This window comes from Sitophilus oryzae, unplaced genomic scaffold, assembly GCF_002938485.1.
Source record: "Sitophilus oryzae breed Bouriz unplaced genomic scaffold, Soryzae_2.0 scaffold_1586_pilon_pilon, whole genome shotgun sequence".
NCBI classification, from domain to species: Eukaryota; Metazoa; Arthropoda; class Insecta; order Coleoptera; family Curculionidae; genus Sitophilus; species Sitophilus oryzae.
The window spans coordinates 1,071,602-1,095,258 of record NW_022146265.1 but is presented as its reverse complement, the minus strand read 5'-3'; the positions used below and the strand labels follow the sequence as shown (position 1 = coordinate 1,095,258).

The window sequence follows — 23,657 nt, the reverse complement described above, 5'->3', positions numbered from 1 at the left end:
CGAACATTGTTCTTTGTAGAACCTCTTTTAGTCCGAAGTGTACAAGAAAGCTTAATATCCGTAAAAAAAACTCATGGCAACTTTATTAGAATATTTTGAACGGGAAAGCGGTAGTAATGGCTTTTTATGCCCTTTAAGTGCTTTTAAGGTCAGTTTTGTTGATGTAAATAATAACTGTTTATATATTTATAATTAATTTATTTTTATTTCCTAAAATATTTTGATTAAAAGAAAATACGTAAAAGTGGGCAACGCTGTGCCGGTCAAGCTTAATCACGTGACTAAAAGTTCATTTGATATGAACTATATGTAGATAAGCACATGAACGAAAAATTATCATAATAAATTTGGACTCAAAACGTGAGTAGAAAGAGCAAATATGTCAATAAAATTTGTTTAATAACATTAAAATCTCCTAAAAAAGTAATTTATTTAGATGTAAGTAATTAATTAACCGTTCGTTATTTATTCAAAAAGATATTTTCATAATAATTATAAATTCTGGTATTTTAATTTGAAACATATTTTACCAAACACCTGTTAGAATAATTATATAAAGAATGTAATCGATTTTTGCATAAAAATGATATAAATTAACAAAACAAAAAACAGAAAATTGAAATATCCCATCCTATAAACTAGTTAAGTGTCAATTTTATTTGTTTTTCCTAAACATATTGTTAATATAGCTTAGAAATAAAATCTGTTTTTTTTGCATGGTTGTATGACTACAATAATGTTGCCTCAATTATTGAAACATTGCTTTTATAACTATTTACGTATGTTTTAACGGAAAAATATGATATTAATGACAGTTGTCCACCATTTTAACTCAAAACTTGGTTATTTTTTCTGTCATATTTTAAACGTGGTAAGAAGAAAAATGATATATGACCCCTATCTGTTTAAACCAACCGCAGTTGCTCCTCAACAATTATTAATATCATAGTATATCCAAAGAAAGAAAAAAAAAATAAACGACAGCTGTCAAAAGAACTTGACTTTTCCCTGTCAATTTTTGAATGTCATCTGTCCAATGCATCACTAACTAATTTTTAATTCCACAAATTAAGGAGCGAGTGTACTAGACGCCCAATTATAAAGAAGCAAAAAAGAAAACGAACATGGAGTAAAATATTAGAATAGGTCGATTATTCAATTTGTTTGAACAAATTTTGAGTGTCAACACATCCTCATATGTATTAACATTCTCTCAGTAATAGAATATCTTCTAAAATGAAATATGTCAAGTGTATATTGTCGATTTGTTGAAAAAAACTCACAAGTCAATATTTTTGTTCATAAACAGTTGTATAAACTACTTAAATGAAGATTAAAGTAGAGGGTTTGAACCTTTTGGTGTTACAAGAGCAAAATAAAACACTAATTCACCACAATACCCCAAAACATATTATTTTTGCAAAATAAAACACTAATAGGACGTGCGTTTCGCAAAGTTTCGCCAACCATATTAGCACCATCAGTATTTATCATGGTTAGCAAAACGCTTGTCCTGTGCAAAAGTAAAATGTGTTGGTGTCTTATGGTGAATTAGGGTCTTATTTTGCTACTTAAATCAACTGACATTTTTGATATTATAACGTGGATGAGTTTTTGTAGCAAATAAAACAATATATGATATTACAAACAAATTATCTATTTGTAGTCGATGGTTGTCCCTGCAAATTGACTTAGCATACGAAAATACACACCTAAGCCCATCTTCTTTTTGATTTTGTTCAACAGCTTCATCTTATTCCGAGTCGGAAATCCACTCGTGTTTTCCTCCTTGTCCGATCTACGCTCGTTTTTGGCACCCATCAAATCCACCCTTTCAGTCACTTGAACCGTCAACGAAATCACTCTAAACCACCACAAATCCCAAAATCATTTACGTTAAATCGCACACCGAAACGTTCGAGTTTATAGGAATCGGTCTCCTGCAATGCTGAAGCGCGTAAGTCTGACGTAGGCCAGAAAAAAATACGCTTTTCCCTACGCGGTTGCCTGGCGACTGAGGGATGACGCTGACAACTGACAACAGCCGGCGCGTAGACGTAAAACGGCAGTAGTCAATAACAGTGGTGGGGATGAAGCAGCTGCTGGCACGCGACACCGACCAATGAGAAGGCGGCCACACGCCAACTGGGTTTTTGAAGTCGCGGCGGCCTTTTCAATAGCAGATGCTGCCGCTGCTGTTGTTACCGACGAGGTACCTATCTAGGATCGTTTTTCGAAAAAATGAAATCGAGAAAATGAAGAACGTGGAAACCGAATCGGGCGAATTCACATGGTTAGGAGAGATTCGAGGTTTTTCTCGTCGTTTTCTGTTTCGATGTGTATGCGCATCAATCACGACGCTTAGACGCTGCGGCTCGGCTAACGATTCCACTCTTCTTCGCGGTCCTTTTGTGAAATCCATGAGAAAGGAGCGCTAAAAAATTTCCTTCGGCTTTCGTGTCACGTTCGAGGTCAAAGTTGAGATTGGACGCGGACTTTTCGCGTTGGAAACGGCTCTTCGCACGGAGGGCCGATATTTCTCGAGATGTTGCTTAAAACTTCTTCACCAACTTCCTCCTCACTATTAATTTGCTATCTTATTCTTCTTCTTCTTTTACGTACGACTACCAACTGTCTTTCTATCTTTTTGGAGGTCTTCCCGGCGGTCTACATGGGTTTCCGGAATTACCAAAAGCCTTTATGGAAACCCTAACCATATTAGGAGTTCTACAAAATAAATGTCAATGCCTGGGTAAACTCGTATATCATCTTATACCGTGCTGGCAACTGTTACTTTTGGGTCGGTATTTACATGTGTGGAAGTAAATCGCATAGGGATCTTATTAAATCGGAATGTTAATGCGACGGTTGCTGTTGCGGCGTTGCCGGTACGTCTTTCCCTATCAAATAAAGTAAAATCACGATCGCAAACCGCTTATTTTCAAAATACTTTTTTTCGAAAAGATAGCTAGATATAATCGTTAGGATGTCCATTCTTTTATACGATAAAACGTCAGTAATCGTGATAATTTAAAAACTCGACTTTTTAACACAACACGCCATAACTTAGATATTGATTTATATTTTGAAGATCGGATCTTTTACAATACGTTTAAATAAGAGAAATTAGATAAGGTTGTTTTTTTAATATTCAAAAATTTTAAACAACCCATCCATTTACTTTTAGTGCATAGTAATTTTCAGCAATCGTGTAACTTTTTTATTTATAAAGATTTTCACACACTCTCTACGAAAGAAATATAGCAGAAATGTTACGAAAGTTTTTGAAAAAACTACAATGAATTATTTTTAATAGATTTCGAGATATCGATTTTTGAATTCAGAGTTTTAATAACGCGACCACTGTCGAACACCAACTCAATTCCACTTATTTTTACCAAAAATGCAAGTGTTTCTAACTTGCACTTAGTAATATTCAAGCTATAGGGAAAGTATCACGAAACGTAATTAAATCGTGAAGCCGAACGCATGATGTACACATTTCCCTACAACTTTAAGTACTGACAGAGGTACTGATTAGGTCGACCGACAAATCTGCTATATCTCCTTCCAGGTCTCTTAGCAATGTGCACAGTTTCTCGGTTTATTTCATACGTTTGGCAACGTGTTTAGTGTTTTCTCTTTGTTCAGTACATTATAAACGCATTGTACTCTTCATATACATACGGAAATCTCGACCCAAGACTAACCTTTGCCAGCCCTTAGTATTTGACGAGTCGTAAAGGTAATCACTTATGAGAGTTTTGTCTTGAACTAAAAATGACTAAAAAATGTTGCAACATAACAAATTATGCTATAACGAACTCGAAAACCTGACCATTTAATAAGCGAGCAATAGGAAGAAAAATGGGTTACGGCCCATTATTTTCGAAACTTTGGCGTGAGAAAAACAAGGACGCACTTAGAAACGCCGACGAGTTGGACAGAGCAAGGCGGTGTCTAATTATCCGGCACCGTAGCACGTTCACGTAGAGCACGTTAACGATGATTCCGTGAGAAAGAACGCGTACAATCTTTTTTTCTTCTGAAAATTGTCCCGAACAAATCATCGACGATGCTTTATTTACTCGTGGCTTTGCGGGTGAAGTACCGTACGATCAAAATCGACAATAATTGAAACGGTCGAAGAATGACGTTTACCCCGTAAGAAAAATGAGGATAATTGATTATATTATTTGGTCCATTACAATGAGGTAATGGTTAATATACAGAGTAGTCTGAACTGTATTCCGGAAACTTCGGCAGCATATTCTGCAGATAAAAATAAGTAAAAACGTTCGTACGAATGTATGTCCTAAAATGCTTAGTTTCGGAGCTACTGGGTGTAGAACTTTCAGTTTTAGGATGCACCATCCAAAATCTGTCTTGGAAAGGTTCAACTTACCAAGAAGTGATGGAGGAAGATCTCTTATAAATCTTGAACTCGCACACCTACAGCAAAAAGAAAGCCGCATAAAATAGTTTCATGCCAAACGCTCTACTACCACACAAGCCATCATCAAAGCAGACAAAATAATAAATACTAAATCTATCGCAACAACTAATAGAAACATACAAAGTAAGGTGACAGCAACTAAAATCAGATTGGGCGCAAAAAGCATTCGTTCGGAGGTTCGCTGCGAGTATTGAACAGCAAGATGTATGCAAGATCTAGCATACAGCAGGAAGTATGTTAGTCACCTACCTGAAGTATAGATACTCTTCCCAGAAACAGAAGGAGCCTTGGCGGCGATACAAGATCAAGCAGTACCTACAACAACATATAGAAAATACATACTAAAAGACGTACTTTCAACTACATGTCGGTTGGGTTGCCCTGCTCAGAAAAGTATTGGTTGCCCTGCTCAGTTCACCATATCAGGCTGCACATCACTAGCATCAACCACATACCTTAGCAGACAAGATAATATGGGGAAAACTTTACATCAAGCACTATGTCTTAAACACAAACTGTGTGTAGACACCGGACTACAAATACACACCTTCGGCAATACTTCAAAATACCAGCTACAAAATTTTATGGAACATGGATATCATTACTGATAAGCCAGTGCATCATAATCGCCCAGACATGGTTTTCTAAGACATAGCAGTGAAAAAGTCACAATAATAGACTTTGCAGTTCCATTAGACTCCAATATGACACGGATGTATGACGAAAAAATAACTAAATACCAGGAACTGGCAACAACAATCAAAAAGTTATGGAATTTAGCTAAAGTTGAGATTCTACCAGTTATTATATCAGCTAACGGATTAATACACAGAAGTATGCATATTCTGCAGATAAAAATAAGTAAAACAGTTTATATAAACTTATGTCCTAAAATGTCTAGTTTCGGAGCTACAGGGTGTAGAACTTTCAGTTTTATTTCGATTTTTTACAAATCATTTCTGAAGTAACGTCAATATTGAGATGAAAATTGGTGTCTGGGATTTTTTTGACCTGAGAAATTTGATTTTGATGTCAATATGATTCCTACTTGCAGGACAGCGCTACCGACATCTTTTTAACTGGTTTGAAGAGTAATAACTTTTTGTCCGTACCTGTATAAAACTACCGCGTAAAAAAATATACATTTACGACTTTTTTTACGTAAAAAAGGTATCTTGGTAAAAATCGCTATGAGTAATGGTTCCCAAAATATTTGGAATCTAAATTATCAAATACCTGTCATCACTGACATAAATTAAACATATACAGGGTGGCGCACCTCATTCGCCTCGGTTGATTATACGAAAACGGAAAGATGTAGAAACAAAATATTTTATAGGTATGTGTGAGAAGGCAACGTGCATAATTTTTAAATTATTTTGAAATATACAGGGTGTTTCAGAACTAAGATCCATACCAAAGATATATTTTCCTTATGGAACACCCGGTATTTTATCTCATATTTAGATTCTTGGACACCAAATATGGCATGTATTATATGTTTTGTATTACGGATTTTTGGTTTAAATGAATTGTTTTGTGATACTGAAAGCTTAAAATTTTTTAAGTCGAACATTGTTTATTTTAGAACCTCGTTTAGCGCGAATTGTCCAAGACAGCTTAATAGCCGTAAGAAACTCATCGCGACTTTATTAGAATATTTTGAACGGGAAAGTGGTAGTAACTTACTCAATTAACATTGCAATGACATTAGTTAAAAAAAACATCTGTTTGTCGTCCTTTAAATAGAAAAGTTCGTATCTTTACCTTTAACAAAACCATAACTCAAGACTCGTACATTTAATTTTTTAAATGCTCACCGTCTCGGGTCGAAATCCATCAAGACAGTTAAAGGCCGAAAGGCACCCGTTTTACGTCACACAATTGGCACAAGACGTACCCCTACACGTGCACCGCCCGTGGGAAGCTGACATAAGAAGAATACCTTAGCACACACCTTGGATCTAAGTTGAATAGAAAGAAATCTTCGACGCAGGTCATCGGTTCTGGACAATAAATCGTGTCTTAGACGTAAGTCACCTGATCGAGTTTCAAAAAAAGGAATACTTTTGCGAAAGAAGGTCTTTTGGAGCTTTTAAAGGGACCCGGTGGGGTATTTTATTTTTAAAGATCTCGAGCTCGGTGTGGGTGGAGGTAAAAACAGACAAGACGTTTTCGAAGGACTTTAAAGTCGTGTGGAACGCTTGCACATGTGTCGCGAGTGTTCTGATTTACGATATTTTTTTATAAAAAAAAACATGACAGTTTTTAAATCTGACACAAGAAAAAATAGATGAAATTACAAAATTGCTCTGTTGTTTAAAAATATAGGGTGTTCAAAAAAGATGTACCAATTCTCGTGGGGAGATTCCTCACGTAAAAATAAGATTTATTTTTCATATCAACATAATATGTAGGTCCGATTTTGCTGGGTTTCATAGCTACGGAGTGTTAAAGTCTTAATAATTTTTTGATTTAAAATAATTTTCTTCCAAGTACTTTTAGTGATTCGAATGAAATTTTGAGGGTAAAATTTACTATGAGTGATTCATATTTTAATGCTAAAAGTGTCGATATATTTATCAGGGACGTGCATATGCATATGAGTTATAACCGGAATATTTTTCAAAAAAAAACATATGTGCCACTGACTTTTTTCTTTTGATATCAAAATTGGGTAGGCCGTTTGATGCCAATTAGAAGTTATATCTTGATATTTTGTCGAATTCGGCCTCCTTGATGAAATAAACGCAATTTTATTAATCACAATTAAAAAAATAAAAATAAAATTAATAAATTATATATTTTACCTAATTTATTATTAAATATTATTACTATTAATGCAGAGAATACGCATATATGTAGAGTTTTTTTGGCTCCTTTTTCTGCTTCTTGTATTTTGTTTGTTTATACATACAGACCGGACCACCGTGTAGTAGTAAAATAGGCAGAACCGGACGAATTAGCGTATACCCGTCCGCCGGATAAAAAGCAGGCGAAAAAATGCCATAAAATAAGAATAAGTAGATATGTGATAAGAATGTTTCAAAATTTGTATTTATTCGTGTTTCAATTGCCAAAACGAATACATAGATTCTCGCGACAGTTCTCGTCTAAAATTTATTTTTTAAGTAAAATAATGGATGTTTACGAAGTTCGTGAGAAAATTCAAATTGTAAAATGGTATTTCCAAAATAGGTTTTATCGGGATATACAAACAATTTTTCCACAAACTTTTGTAAACAGGCCAATTCTATCTTTACCTACTATATCAAGAGTTATTAATAATTTTGAGATTAATTAAGACTTTAACACCCTGTAGCTAGGAAACAAAGCGGAATCGGATCTATGTTGATATGAAAAATAAATCTTATTTATTTTTACGTAAAAAATCTCCCCACGAGAGATGGCACATGTTTTTTGAAACACCCTGTACATTCTAACAAATCTAGTTTCACAATGTTTAAAAATAATTGACTTTATTCTTATTATCAGCTGGTTATCTTCTGGTTTTTAAACAAATCCTCAATGGAGCTCAGAATCTGACTTGTCACTGGCAATAAAATATGCGAATATCTAGGTATAGGTATCTAATGCGAAGAATTAACTTAGCATGGAGTACTTTTGGAAGAAAGTAATCATATTCAAATCTAAAATGCCACTTTATCTAAAGATGAAAACATTCGACCAATATGTACTACCAATGAATGACCTATACATGCGAAACCTGGACACTTAAAATGAACATTATATGGAAACTGCAGATCGCACAACGCTGCAATGGAATGAAATATGCTGTGAATAACCAAGAAAGACCGTAAAAGAATAAAGGAACTGAAATAAGACATTCTAGAGATTCAAAGAATAATAACACTATATTGTTTTTTTTTCTAAATCAGAAATAAATATACTTTGCATCAAAAGAGAGCGATTTTTGACATCTGGATTTGAAGTAAAATTAATAATTTTAGTAAACATAAAATATTTGCGAAAATAGATGTGGTTATGTTAGATAAGTAATATCAAATATTTTTGAACCGATAAGGAAAAGTTAATACATGTACAGGGTAGGCCAAATTGGACGATTTTAAAGGGAAAAACCCTTTTCTATAATAAGAGATAGACGGAAACTAATATCGGTGTCTGGAGCTCAATTTTTATCAAAAACATGATGGTGAAAACCGCACATCGATATCTGTTACCGTTCCGGAGTTACGGGGTGTTTTCCAAAAAATGTTCATTTTTAACAAATCGCTGCAATTTTTTTGCTATGGAAAATTTTGTATTTTTATGAAAACATTTCCATAGCACCTTTTTACGTAGAATTTAATGTTTTAAATATAACTTTTTTTAAATTAATAATTTAAGAATTATCCACAGAAAATTTGATTTTTTAACCAAACCAAACCAAACACCCTGTATATTTTCAATTCATTGAAAACAATGTAAAATTTCCTTTCCAAAAATATAGCGTACTTTTTAAAAATTCAAATAAGTAGGCTTTGAACGGCGCCAGCTGCAATGCAAAAAAATTCTAGCTGTGAGCAGCAATTAAAACGAAAATAATATTTGCAATGAGAGATGCAGAATCTTATAACAATTTAAGCTATATTTAACAACATCAACACATTTAAACTATATCTAATAATAATAAAAATAAATAACAAACCAAGACATGAGACTTTGCTATAGGTGTTCGACATGTCGACCGTCCTCTGTTATGGACAGACGGGACCGTTCCTGAACATTTCTCGCGGAATTCATTAACTCAATGGGGGTGAAAGATATCCTAGATAGATAACTGCTAAATACTTCTAATTTTTGTCTAGATTATACGGGCAATTTAAAAATAAGAACCTTTAATCTTCCAAAGATAAAAATCTAGAGGCGTTTAAAAAAAGTTTTGAAAGGTAATTTTACATTCCTTTCAATGAATTAAAAATATACAAGGTGTTCCATATAAAAAATAAAATTTTCTCTTGATAATTCTTAAATTATTAATTTAAAAAAATATATAATATATTTAAACCATTAAATTCTACGTAAAATGGTGCTTTGGAAATGATTTCATAAAAATACAAAAAGAGTTACAGGGATTTATTAAAAATGCACATTTTTGAAAAACACCCCATAACACCGAAACGGTAACAGATATCGATATGCGGTTTTCACCATCTTGTTTTTGATAAAAATTGATCTCCAGACACCGATATTAGTTTTCATCAATCTCCTATAGAAAAAGGTGTTTCCCTTTAAAAGTCACTTTAAAATAAAAATAATAAAAAGTCCAATTGACCCACCCTATACAGGGTGTCCCAGAAATAAGTGCAAGTATTTTAACTGGTAGTATAGTTCAACCCCAGAAACCCGCCTATGAAGTTTTTTTCGCGAAAAAAAAAATTGAATTTTTTTTTAGTTTTTAGTTAAAAAACATAATTTCTTGATAATATGGCAACATAGGTATTAAATTAAGTTTACAAGAAAGTAAGAAAGAAAATCCAGAAAAGATCCAGTGGTTCCCAAAATTTTAGCAAAACTCCGTTATTTTGGCCTTATTTGAAAAACGATAAAGAGAAAATATGTTTGTTTTATCGAGATCTACCACCCCTTAAAATACGTGCACTTATTTCTGGGACACCCTATATACTAGGTAGTGGTCAAAATATTCGAAATATTGATGAAAGAATACAAATTACTGTACAAAATTGAGTGACAAAATTTGACTAATCAATAAAAAAAAACATGAAACAAAACAATTTCTTTAAACATTTCTTCAAAATTTTAATAAATAAGGGTAATACTTTATAGAATTATTCTATAAAGTATTACTTCTATATTCTGTATTTATACCTCTGGTACCAGTACAAAAACTAAAAAAAAGAATTAATCTGTCTATTTTCGTATTTTGAAAATGTCTTCCAGCCTTATTCTTATGTCGCCTCCATACATTATATATAAATATATATTACCGCAAACACAATACATTTGTGTAAAAACAAAAACAGTAGTAATATAAATCAAAGACAAGCCCAAGCGACTTTTTCAAAATTCCTTGCCATGAATGCAAAAATACTTCGATAATAATTCTCGTTTGGGCCATAACTTATTCAGATGTTCGAGTTTCTCGAAATCACCCAAACAAATCAGAGACAAGGCAATGATGAATACCAATGATGTGGACACCGGCCAGTCAATGATCTTTATTATTAAATTGGTAAATGTTATACAAACATATTGGCGACAGGAAGAATATTGTATAAATTAGGCTATTATAGATTGGCTAATTTTTTAATAGTATTTGTATACCAACCCCCCCAAATGGTTGTAAACTAATATGTCACTCAAAAATATTAGACAATGATTATTTCAAAACTGTGCCGGGTTTCCGTAATGTTTGAAAATAATTTCATCAAAAACTTAACATCTGGAATATTATCACAAAATAAATGTCTACACTGAGTTCTAAATAAATCCCTATATCAATATTAAACATTTACACAATGCATGATACACCTTTTCAATGAACTTCTTTTCAGAAATAGACCAGGAAGATAGATAACCTTAAAATGGGAAAAATTATTTAGTAAATAAGATATACCGGGTGTGTCTCAAAAGGGGCTCACCTCTATAAGTTTTTTATTATTTCAGACAAAAAAACGAGATTTGATATGTTAGTAGATATATGACATAAATTAGGATTGACTGACGTATTCAATTGTTTTTGGTCACTTCCTGTTTCACCGGAAATGACTACAACTTTTGATTTTTAAATGGCTCCCTCAGTATATTTCTACTTTATTCGATCGATAAGATATCGCATATAGTTTATTTGAAATTGTATCATGCGGTTATTCATAACGACAATTTGACTCGAAATACCAAATGTGTGGTACCATATTATTCGTAAAAAAATGCTTTTTCAAAAAATATGCTAATGAGCCAGCATTGTTCAAGTTGAAAAAAATTTAAATATGATTAAAAATACGATTTGGGTATCTTTTAACCGGGCAGGACAAGACACGAAAAATATTCTTCTTTCTTCTTCTTCTTTCTCAGCCTGGTTCCATCCAGTGTTGGATATAGGCCTCTTCTAGTTTTTTCCATGCTTCGCGATCTCTAGCTAATCTTATCAATTGTCTTCCCGCCACTGCCCTGACGTCATCGACTCATCTCTTTTTTGGTCGGCCCACACTTCTTGTTGTTCCCCTAGGTCTCCATAGGATTACTTTTTGGGGCCATCGGTCTGGATCCTGTCTTGCCACATGTCCTATCCATTGCCACTTCAGACTTGCCACTCTTTTAACGACATCTATTAATTTTGTTTTTTGACGTATGTGGGTATTCCGTATTTTTTCCCTAATGGTGACCAACATGATTCTTTCCATGGCTCTTTGTGCTACTCGTAGTTGTTCTGCTGTTTTTCGGGTAATTGCCATAGTCTCTAAGCCATACGTATAAGCACAGGTAGAATGCAGCTATCGTAAGCCTTTTTCTTTAGGTTCATGGGCACCTTTTTATCCTTGAAAATATCGGTCATATTTTCAAATGCTACCCATGCCAAATGGATCCTGCGTTTGATCTCCGTATTTTGGTTTTCCTTGCCCAGCTTGATTTTATGTCCTATAAAATATATATAATGGTCTACGTTTTCAATAATAACGTTGTCAACGGTAATGTTGTGGATATTGTTGCTCATTATCTTGGTCTTCTTCAAGTTCATTTTAAGGCCAATTTTCTGGGATTGGTCATTTAGCTCATTTAGCATGGTGTTTAGTTCTTGAATGTCGGTGCTCAGCAAGACAATATCGTCTGCGAACCTCAGATGGCTAAGGTGTACCCCATCGATGTTTAGACCTCTATTTTCCCATTCTAATTTCTTGAAGACATTTTCCAGTGCCAGTGTAAATAACTTGGGAGAGATGGTATCTCCTTGTCTCACGCCGTTGTCGAGAGCATGCAGCGTCTGACTCAAAGTGAGCGGCTGCAAACAGCGTCTGTATCCATAGTGGGCGGCTGAGATAATACTCGCCAACACGCTCGGCAAGCGGGGCGTTTTAACTGCCATTTACCTTCTTAGAAAAATATTAGACGATCAAATTTCATTTTCCAAGACTCCTTGAATAAAAATTAGTGTTTTTAACACAGCCATGGCACTCTAGATTGAAATTTAAAATACGATTATTTTTCAAGCAAAAATGTAAAAAGTTGACATATAATATTATAACGTTTTTAGTTCGTTACATGTCTTTTTTATATTTAATATATGATGTCTGGCCTATCATCACCGGATTCCCTCTCGTTCAGGCCGGATAGTTTATTTGACGCGTAATTTTTACGTTCCCTAGTCGCCAACCCTGTTATCGTTCGACACAACCCTGTTATCGCTCTGAGGAGGCGCTGTCAACATCGCTTCTGTCAACTGTCTCCGTGCTTAACTTCACTTTGTTTTGACGCTCTGTTGTATCCCAGCTTTTGGAAATGGTGATTATTTAAGTCTTGCTGTATAATTTGAATCAGCTGCTATTTCGAGGCTACAGGGTAGAGTTACGGATGTCCCAACTTGTATTTGTGTTTTGCTGGCACGTTGGCGTCCCTTTTCTTTTGTCCTCCAGAATGTCACATGGAAGAAAGGACATGTTGTTTATTATTTATTGAGCCCTCGGAAGTATTTCGAGGGTCCAAGGTACGGACTGCGTCCAAGGTACGGACTGCGTCCAAGGTACGGACTGCGTCCAAGGTACGGACTGTGTCCAAGGTACGGACTGTGTCCAAGGTACGGACTGTGTCCAAGTGCTACAGCGTGGATGTAGCTTGAGTCCCATGCTGCTTCGTTCCCAGCTGTAAGCTAGTTAGTCACCAGAGACCTGTATATGGGTTATGAGCAGGGTTGGGATGATTTAAATCGTGATTTAAATCAAGTGATTTTTTTAATTTTAATCATTGATTTAAATAAACAAAAATAATATTATTAAAACTTTATTATAAATCAAAAAATAACTGTAAAAGTTATAGCGTGGATGTAGCTTGAGTCCCATGCTGCTTCGTTCCCAGCTGTAAGCTAGTTAGTTACGGCTGTACCAATTTATGGTGTCTCATTCTGGCCCCTTTGGTTGTGTTGGATGGCTGAGTACAGAGATGCGAGACCACCTCACGCTGCTACTGTTTGAAGCAAGATTACATAAAGAACAGCTAAGTGTAGATTTACGTTCTAGTTTTTATGTTTTGGATTTTCTATATTTTCAGTCTTAAACAGTAACGTACATTTTAAATAATATCGTACAGACTATATTTAGTGGTTAGATTATTAAGAACATTTATGTCGATTCAGTAGTTACAATGTGATTTAGATTTTAGGTTTCATTATATTACGCCTTGTAATAGTATTACTTTTTTTTTTTTGAATAACGAGATATAGATTCTAGAATCTACAGGTTGCAACACGTCAGATTTGACACCGCATAAAATTTAACAATTTAAATAAAGTAATGCTACTTTTCTTATATTTTCTATAACGTTACACGCATTGTATTTTTTCATAGTCTTTTCATAGAACATATTTAATATTATTTACATACATAGTTTTACTCAACAAATAACCACTATAATAATTATTAAAATTGTACAATGCTATTTACCATCAGAATTCATCATGAATAAATATAGTCATTAGTTTTAAGTAATATACAACTGTGTTTTCTTTCTCTGTACATGCCTGGCGCCCAATATCTATTTTTTTGTTTATTGTTCTTAATTAGTTTTCTTTCCAGTGAAATACCTTATCCACGACTGCTCTCCGATGAAAAGCTGCCGTTCGCAGTGGTAGTTGTTTAAAAAACGCTACAATATGTCATTCTATTCAGAGTGTCATTTTCTATCGAATAAAGTAAAAATATACCGAGGGTGCCATTTAAAAATCAAAAGTTGTAATCATTTCCGGTGAAAAGGAAGCGACGAAAAACAATTGAATACGTCAATCAATCCTAATTTATGTCATATACTAACATACCAAATTTCGTTTTTTTATCTGAAAAAATAAAAAAGTTATAGGGGTGAGCCACTTTTGAGACGCACCCCGTATATTTAGAAAGATAAAATAGATTTTTTTTAATGCAAAATATTAGTTTATATTAAAGGACGTTTGTGTGAAGTGTAAAGTGATTACTTCATCCACTTCATCTATTAACATTAAACATTTTCACTTCTAGGATTTTCACTTTTTATAGGATGGCTCAAAAAAAAGTGAGTGGATCGGGATTTTTTTTCATCCTGTACCTATATTATTGCATTTGGGCTTCCTTTCAGATCACTTTACATAATCTTAAGATGTGAGTCAATATATTTCGATAGTTTCAAAAATATTAAAAAAAATTGGCGCCGGGAGGCACGTATAGCCGCCCACACTAATATATGTTAATAAAAAGTTGGTATAATAGGCAGTTCTTTTAGTTTCAAAGTGAAAGAATTTTTCCAATTTTTTTTATTTCAAAAACTGCGACTTTGACTGATTTTGATGTTATTACAAATTTTGTTGTAAATATTATTCCTAATCTTAAATTGAAAACCGCGTTTCGCTAGCTATTGTAATTTTGGAGTTACAATTTTTTAAAATTTTTAACCACCTCCCATGCCCCCTTACCAACCCCCCACCCCCACCAAAAACTAATGGCCAGATTCTCGGGTGCCACAGTATTTTTGTGCCAAATTTGGTTAAAATCGGTTTAGCGGTTTTTGAGTTATCGTGTTACAGACAGACAGACAGCCAAATGAAAATATTTTGTATTTAGATCATTTATGACCCAAATAACTCATTTTGAGTGAAATTAAGAAAAACTTTTTTTTTGCCGATCTTAATAGCCTACCATACCTATTGGCAGGGTTGGCATGATTTAAATCATGATTTAAATCGTGATTTAAATCAAGTGATTTTTTTAATTTTAATCATTGATTTAAATAAAAAAAATAATTTTATTAAAACTTTATTATAAATCAAAAAATAACTGTAAAGCTAAAAAAGTGTCAACATATTCACCAGAGACGTGTATATGGGTTATGAGCAGGGTTGGGATGATTTAAATCGTGATTTAAATCAAGTGATTTTTTTAATTTTAATCATTGATTTAAATAAACAAAAATAATATTATTAAAACTTTATTATAAATCAAAAAATAACTGTAAAAGTTATAAAAATGTGTCCTAGAAAACTATAAAAAATATTTTTATAAAAGATATAACAGAAAATAAATCGAAAAGTAATTGTTAACGTTATAAAACTATATAAAAATATCTATTCAACAATTTAAAAGTTGGACCGATTTTTGAAGTAATTTCGTGTGAATCTAGGATTTACTTTTATACCTAGGCGTTAAAATGACAAAAATTAATACTTTTGAGACGTTTGAAAAAAAGTCCTTTTGATCTGAAGCGAGCGACTTTTTTGCTAAATATATTAGTGACCGATGTGGAAAAATGACAGACACAAACGCACCCTAGAATTATTAATGTTATCGATAATGGGCAGAGTTATAAAGATTTAGCCATTTAGGATACGACTTTAATTGGAAATAAGTCCTAGTCATTTGGAAATCCGATTTAAATATTGTTTTAAATTAAAATCAAAAAAATCTGATTTAAATCAAAAAAATCTGATTTAAATCGAATAAATCTGATTTTTTTGATTTTTTTAAAAAAATCATGATTTTTTCCAACCCTGCCTATTGGTATGGTGGGCTAATAACTAATATTTTTAAACCTTCCTTAAAAAAAATGATTACAAATAGATACAAGAACTGTCCTGAAATCAAAACTATATTTGGTATTTACTTCAGATAGCCTATAGGTAGGGGAGAGTGGGCGAAGATGACGCACTTAAGGGCAAAGACTTGTATATTTGTCGCTATTAAAGATAGAAAAGCGAATTAGTGAGCAAAAGAAAGTTCGGAGCGATATTTATCATTGTACTTATTAAAATTTAATACTTATTAAAAAGGGGCAATTTCTAATTCCATAAAAAGTAACACTGCGTCATCTTATCCAGTAGGTAAGGGTAAGATGACGCGCATTTAATAACAAGAAACAAAATCAAATAATATATCATAATTTAATTAATGAAATATATTTATTATTAATAACAGCGTCAAATATTGCTTAATGGTATATGTATTTTATTTAAATTTCAAAACAAATATAATATAATGTAATTAAGATAACATCAGTTGAGTTAAAAAAGTAAGATGACATTAGAAACAAAATTAACGTCAAAACCAACATAAAAAACTTATTATCATAAATGGCAACTATAATGCAAATGATATAATCGAAATAAACAACACAAAATAACATAAAATCCGAGAAATTATTAAATAACTCAGGATCTGCAGCTATCGCAAACAAAGCCTTCGGCTGAATCGCAGTCAGTGCACGCCATGTGTGCCCAGTAACCGCAAATCGTGCATCTAAACCACATTTCTCTGTTCTTTCCGATATCTCCACAAATGACACATTTTTATCGCTCATGTTATCTAGATCGTCATCGTCGCCAATTTCTTTTTTATCAAAACTGCTCGTCTCACTATCACTGTCCGGTAGCTTTGTTCTTTTTCTTTTGAGCTTCTTGTTTGTTTTCCTACTTTTTTGGCAATTCTTTGCAGAAATTCTTTGCAGCATTTCTTGCTTTTTCATTCTTTTTTTGTGCTTTCTTTTCCAAATCATCTTTAAAGGGGGTGCTCGTTATTATCTGTGAATGTTGTTTTTCTCGCATATTCTTCCTAATAGTAGTTCCCTTTGCCTTTGGAATAGGCAAAACTTGTGCAACGGTGATAGGCTCTGGGTCGAAATATAATAATTGTTCTTCTGGGGGCGGTGATTGCCTACTAGTAGAGGGTTGGGGTGATTTTCTTTGCACTAGGGGTGCAGTAAAAGGTGTCTCATTACGTTGTGGTGAACCATACAGATTTTCTTCCTGAGAGCCAGAATTGAAGCTCTCAGCTGGAGTGAAGTCGTCTTCGGTGAATTTTTCTGGATTTAGTGGAAATATTCCAGCGGCAGAAAAACCGGAAACTCCCTTTTCCACGTTTGCTAGCCTGAAAATTTCGGCAACATCGTAAGGCGTCAATTTATTTTCTTTTTGCTCATCGCTAATTTTACTTTTCAAAAATAAGTTGCATTGCCTACTGTAAGCGTTCTTCAGAGGCGCAAAAAAAGTCAGATCGAGCGGCTGCAACTTGTGCGAAGTATGAGGTGGAATGCTGACCATAACTATCCCGTGACTTTTGCAAAATTCGCAAATAGATAAGGATATATGGCTCGTATGGTTGTCTAATACCAATAGAACTGGATTATCAACAGAAGATGATACTTTCGCCTGAAAGTGTTTAAGCCACATCATAAAAACTTGTTCATTGCTCCATCCATTTTTTGTGCAGGTATAAATTGCTCCACATGGTCCATTCCTTTCCAACTGAGGGCTCATTCTTAACCTCGGGAAAATAAATAATGGCGGCACAAAACTACCTGTAGCATTCACGGCACAAATAACCGTAATATTTTTTCCGCGTTCCCAAGAACAAATAGAACCAAATTGTTTAATACCTTTAGGTGCTAGTCTTTTGCTTACTTCCTTTGGGGTTGTAGAGCATCCTGTTTCGTCGAAATACATCTGATCAGGACCAAATGATATTTATTTTGAATTTGTTCCAAGTTGGCGAAAAAATTACTAACTTCTCTTTTATTAAAAGCTGATACTCTGTTTACACTGGTAGCCTCTGTCTTCCTCAACGAAATATCTGGATTTCTCTTTAGAAAATTTCTAAACCAATCTGGTCCAGCCATGGCTTGTTCACGGTTAAAGTTGTGTTTAATATTTTTCATCTCAGCATATTTATAAGCAGCTTGTCGGAGTTCTATAGCAGTTATTCCAAAAAGTAATTTAGCAAGATGTTTAATATGATCAGCGATTTCTCGTTCTTGTGTTCTTGAAAATACTGGGGCTCGCCCAAGTGAGTCAGACTTGCTTTCTAAAATATTCTTCCTAATTTTAGCACGACGTCTTAGAGTTGCTTCGTGGATATCGAAACTTTTAGCTACCTCACGAATTTTACGACCTTGTTCTATATCATTAAGTGCAGAAGTAAGAGCTTCTTCAGTAAATGACCGTCTTTCAGTTTTTCGTTTGTATTTACGTATTTACCCATCTGAAAGAAATACCACTCATAACAAATCTTTAGTTATGAACAAAAAGCATTTGTAGGCAAAGATGACGCAAGTGAGGTAAAGATGACGCGCGTCATCTTTGCCACTTCGCCAAGCGTCATCTTAGCCAATTTGCAACGGAGGAAAAAAAATGGCCGAATCTACTTTTCATATAATTTATCACTAGTTCTAAAAGCTTAAGCTGATAGTCATGATCTAGACTACTTACGTTACTAAGAAAAAGTAAGTTTCTATGACAGACAAAACGTTTACACCGAATAGTTTTTGAACTAATTTTTACAGCACCTGACGTCCTTCACACTTTGGCGGCCATATAAAGACTGATTGACATCCGACTCGCTGCTAACTTCATAGGCGCGGTTGTGTTTACCTAATAGGCACACGTGGATGGAAAAATTAGTTTATAAACACGGCGTGACCGAAATGTTAACATGCGTCATCTTTACAACTGCGTCATCTTAGCCGACTCTCCCCTACTTAATTAGCTATAAATATCGTATACTTAAATCAAATTTGGGTGTTCAAAATTCTACTCCAAACTTTCTAAAATATAAAATATTTTTTGCTTGTTTTTTTTAAATGGAACTCTGTGAAACCCTCAGATTTTACTTAACCCGCTACAATGTCCGTCAGCATCTCCTACGTGACCGATAGCTACCCGCATTGGTTCCCTGCGACCACTCCACCTGTTTTTTCAAAACGAATTTTATTTCATGTGTTCCAGGGAGGAAAACGGCCATAAATGCGCGCAAGATGCGACGAGATGAAAACAGGTGAAACGCGCGCGCAAGGTGCTCGCTCGCTGCGATCAGCTGTCTCCCAGCAAAAGGGCTTTTTTAAGATTACATGCAGATGCGGAAAGAAGCCATCTTTTCTTCTTCGTAATTATCACCAACCTTCGACTTACTATGTATTCTGTATATTGGTTGTATTGTTACAATTTTATATATGTACATACTTCAAGGAAAATCACGGCTAGAATTAACTTTTTGTAAGCTCTAACAATTTTGTAAGCTCTAACTGTCCTACAAATTATTGAAGCTTTTCTTACAATTGTAGGAGTACATTTTATTGTCTGTTTGGTACCCGTCCTTCAATTTGGTGAAATGGAGCTGTAAACTCATGATTTACAATAACATAGAATATTTGACTACTCTAAAACTCTGGTTTCAATTTGAAACTCGCAAATTTTGTCAATGTTTGCTTTATTTTTTGTAGATGTGTCATTGCCAGACTGTAAACCCTGCACCCAATTAAATGCACTTCATCTGATTATTTTTATATTATGCTTACAACAACATACAACACCATTTCAGGATTTCCAAATCTAAAAGACGTATTCAGAGGTAAGGTTAAGTTACCTAATTGTTTAATTTACCAGCATACCTACCTACCTCTTATATATATATATAGGCATCTTCCATACTTTCCACTACATTATGCATACTTACACTGTTTAAACAGTATCTACCTGTTTGATTTGGCTTACTATACTTAGTGTTAATGATTAACAAAAAAGGTTTTCTTTTTTTTAAGTAAGTAAAATAAAAGTACCTTTTGAAATCAATTATTAATCAATAAAGGCATTTGTATCCTTTGATTGAAAATTTGAAGTTTTTTTTTTCAAATTTAGTTAAGTTGGTTTCGAGATTTGTTGTTTGATGTAATCTTTAAGCAAAATATTTTAGTATGGTTCCGGAAACTCTAGTTTCTACCAATTAGGGTTTAGATCATTTTGGCCATCACAGAACGGGGCTTCGGTAACAATAATTAAAACATTATTTTTTTGTTACGTCAGAAAGTCCTTTGATACTTTCTAGCTGTAAAAATCAAACTCTTCTGAATAAATAATGATGTTATTTCTAATTGCTCTTGCTTCTTTTCTCTTTTGAAGTTGCTATAATATTTATTATGTTATGTGTTAATAGATATTTGCATTGTTGATTCAATATTTTTGGGCTTTTGTCTCATATTCAGTTAAGTTATTTATGTTGCTTGGTGTGAAATTTAAGTTACCTATACTTTTTTCTTTGTGTTCATGTTTGTGTTGATGTTAATTTCTTCATGACTGATTACTTAATAATTTGATATTATTTTCATTCAAAATCTCAATTTTTTATCCATTTTACTTTGAATAACCATCCCTTACTTTCTGATTGATGAACTGCACCACCATTGAACAAAAATTAGTCACTACCAAAAGTAGTACCGAAATTCCTGGTTCCGAAAAACAGCTCCGGTTCCGGAAACCCTAGTTGTATTGTTGCAATTTTATGCATGTACATACTTCAAATTCATTCATGATATTTCACGCAAAGCAGCAACCTATTTAACTTTTTAATCCTGCAAATTTTAATATTTTTCATAAAATAAGATTATCTCAAATTACTTTCTTGCGAAAAGATCCTAAATTATAAGGCAAGCCACGTTTCACTTTCGTGTAGCGACTAATCAAAAATTGCGTGATGTTGCAGAATCTAATTTAAAAATTAGCAATTTTAAGTGAAATAGAACTTTCATGTAGGCCATACTTTATTAGCATGAGAAAGTGTGCTTTATTCACCTCACAAATCCGTGGAGAAAGAACAGTTGCAATCAAATTAATTTTTGCTAGTAAAATCAAATAGATGTTTTCATATATTTTAATACTATCCTTTACTATGCATATATGATAGATTAATAGAAACTCTTCCGTAGATGTAATCTAGCTGTAGTTATGGCTTTTTTTATTTTTTAAAATCTTGTGTGGCTGAATAAATTAAATTTTTAAACAATCACAATTACATACATAAAGATCGTACAAACTTATTATTTATGATAAAGGGCCATTACTACCGCTTTCTCGTTCAAAATATTTTAATAAAGTTGCAATTAGTTTTCTGCATTGGCTATTAAGCTATCTTGTACACTTCGCACTAAAAGAGGTACTGAGGAGAACAATGTTCGACTGCAAGCTCTGCTAGTAAACATTTTTAAGCTTAAAGTATCACAACACTATTTATTTAAACCAAAAACTCGTAATACAAAACTAAAGTGTCACAACGAATGACAATGCCAGGAAATAAATAAATAAATGTGGCAACTTGACATTATTTACAGCAGAGCTACCACTCGAATCACCAGCGAGAAATTTCAATTCCAGTCCATTAGTCAGCCGAATATGTCCATGGTTGGCATTGCTGGCAACAACGAATTTAAAAATCGCGCCCTTGATTACTTACAGTGTTGCACAAGCAGGCCCGTTCCTGGGGTATCTGGCGCCTACGTGCAGCATTCTTCGGTGCGCCCTTTTTATATTTAAATCAATTATATAGTCTATAAAATGAATAACTTTGAATTTTGACCGTTATTTTTTACCAACACGACAAATATAAAATCCCTCTGTCAAAAAAGTTACTGATATTCTTTAAGTATTCTTTAAATTGAGTGCCTGAACGAATCAGATAGGTAACTCTTTTTACTTTCGTGAAATAGAAAAGGAAAATGATAAAACAAGTGACAGTTCTTCCTCTTCTTGCAAAAATCAACAGGAAATGGCATAATTGTCAAAAGTAAAATGTCATCAGCTTTTGACATTTCTAAATATCAGACCAATGCCGTCTTTAATAGAACAGCCACGGAGCGAGATTTATGACGTCACGCTAATTAGATACGGATTAATAAATATGTTGTAGAATACATGGAAAACATAATTATTGCTCGTATTTTTGGTTTGTATTTTAAAAATGATATAGTTTACATGAAATATACATAATATACAGTTATAAATATAATATATATATATATATATATATATATATATATATATATATACCTATTTATAGTAATAAATACTTTGGCAATAAACTATGAACCATGCAAATGCAGCAAATATTTTACAATATACAAATAATAAATAGGTACATAAGATAATGGGTAAAATGTAAAATATATTTTAAATTTTGGGGTTTGAAAATCGATCTAATTTAACAATAAACATTCAATATATACTAATAGTGATGTATTATTATTTGCATTCACAAAATTTATATGTACATATATTTTGCAAGTATCAATGTTCGAAAAATTATATTTGCAAATAATACAATATCATAGAAAAAAATGCGTCAGCGATGGCTATGAAATAAAGATAGCTGTCATTTTATAATGTAAAATTATTCTATAAAATTTTTGATTTTCTTGGGATTTAGGTTCGAGAAAAACGCTGATTAAGTTTTCATTATTTTTTTTGGTTAAAAAAAACGTTTCGGCTAACATTATAGCCTTCATCAGTGTTGTGTCATATAAAAAAAATAGTATCGAATATAATTCAAAAAATTGCATATAAAATATTCACACCACACACCACATAATGTTTACTGCAATTAATAAACTAATATACACTTGTCAAAAGATGACCACATATTTTTTAAAATTATTATTCTTAACACTAAAACTATCTACATTGACTATGGAGTACGATTTCAGCCATAGTCAAATATAAGGAATAATTATGTTACGTGAAGTCATAAATCTCGCTCCGAGGCTGTTCTATTAGAGACGGCATTGTGTCAGCATGGCCGCAAGTTGCTAACCTAATAAAATTACCACTAGAAAAGCCCGCGGGAACTGTCAAATTCAAAGTTATTCGTTTCACAGACTATATATTTTAATCTTAATCTCAAAAATTTGAAGAATTTATATTCTGCGACAAACGAGCAATATGTAATTGGAAATGTAAAAAAACTATTCTAATTAAAGTATAAAAACATTTATTAAATAAATATGATCCCTTCCCCGACACAAACAGTACATTGTGAGACAGGAAATTGTAGAGAGAAACAAGCCCTATAACATAGGATACAACATTTTAATGAACAGTGCTTTCCATAAAATCAATAAAATACAAAATATACGAAATAATATACATGTACTGATTTCTTTCGAAAATCGACAACTATGAAACTATGATCCCTTCCCTGACACAAACAGTACATTGTGAGACAGGAAATTG

The 23,657-nt window shown here is 33.2% G+C and overlaps 1 protein-coding gene across 2 annotated transcripts in view; it reads right to left on the bottom strand.

Moving 5' to 3' along the window:
* LOC115879734 (protein neuralized) overlaps positions 1 to 23,657 on the bottom strand; it is a 123,761-nt gene that overhangs the window by 36,111 nt on the left and 63,993 nt on the right. The window contains exon 1 of one of the 2 annotated variants that reach the window (XM_030896703.1): positions 1,713 to 2,013. The exons of the other annotated variant lie outside the window; for it this stretch is intronic. Coding sequence (XP_030752563.1) covers positions 1,713 to 1,821 — 109 coding nt within the window. The 5' untranslated portion in view covers positions 1,822 to 2,013. Of the gene's footprint in view, positions 1 to 1,712; positions 2,014 to 23,657 lie in introns of those variants that run through there. 2 annotated transcript variants of the gene reach the window in all.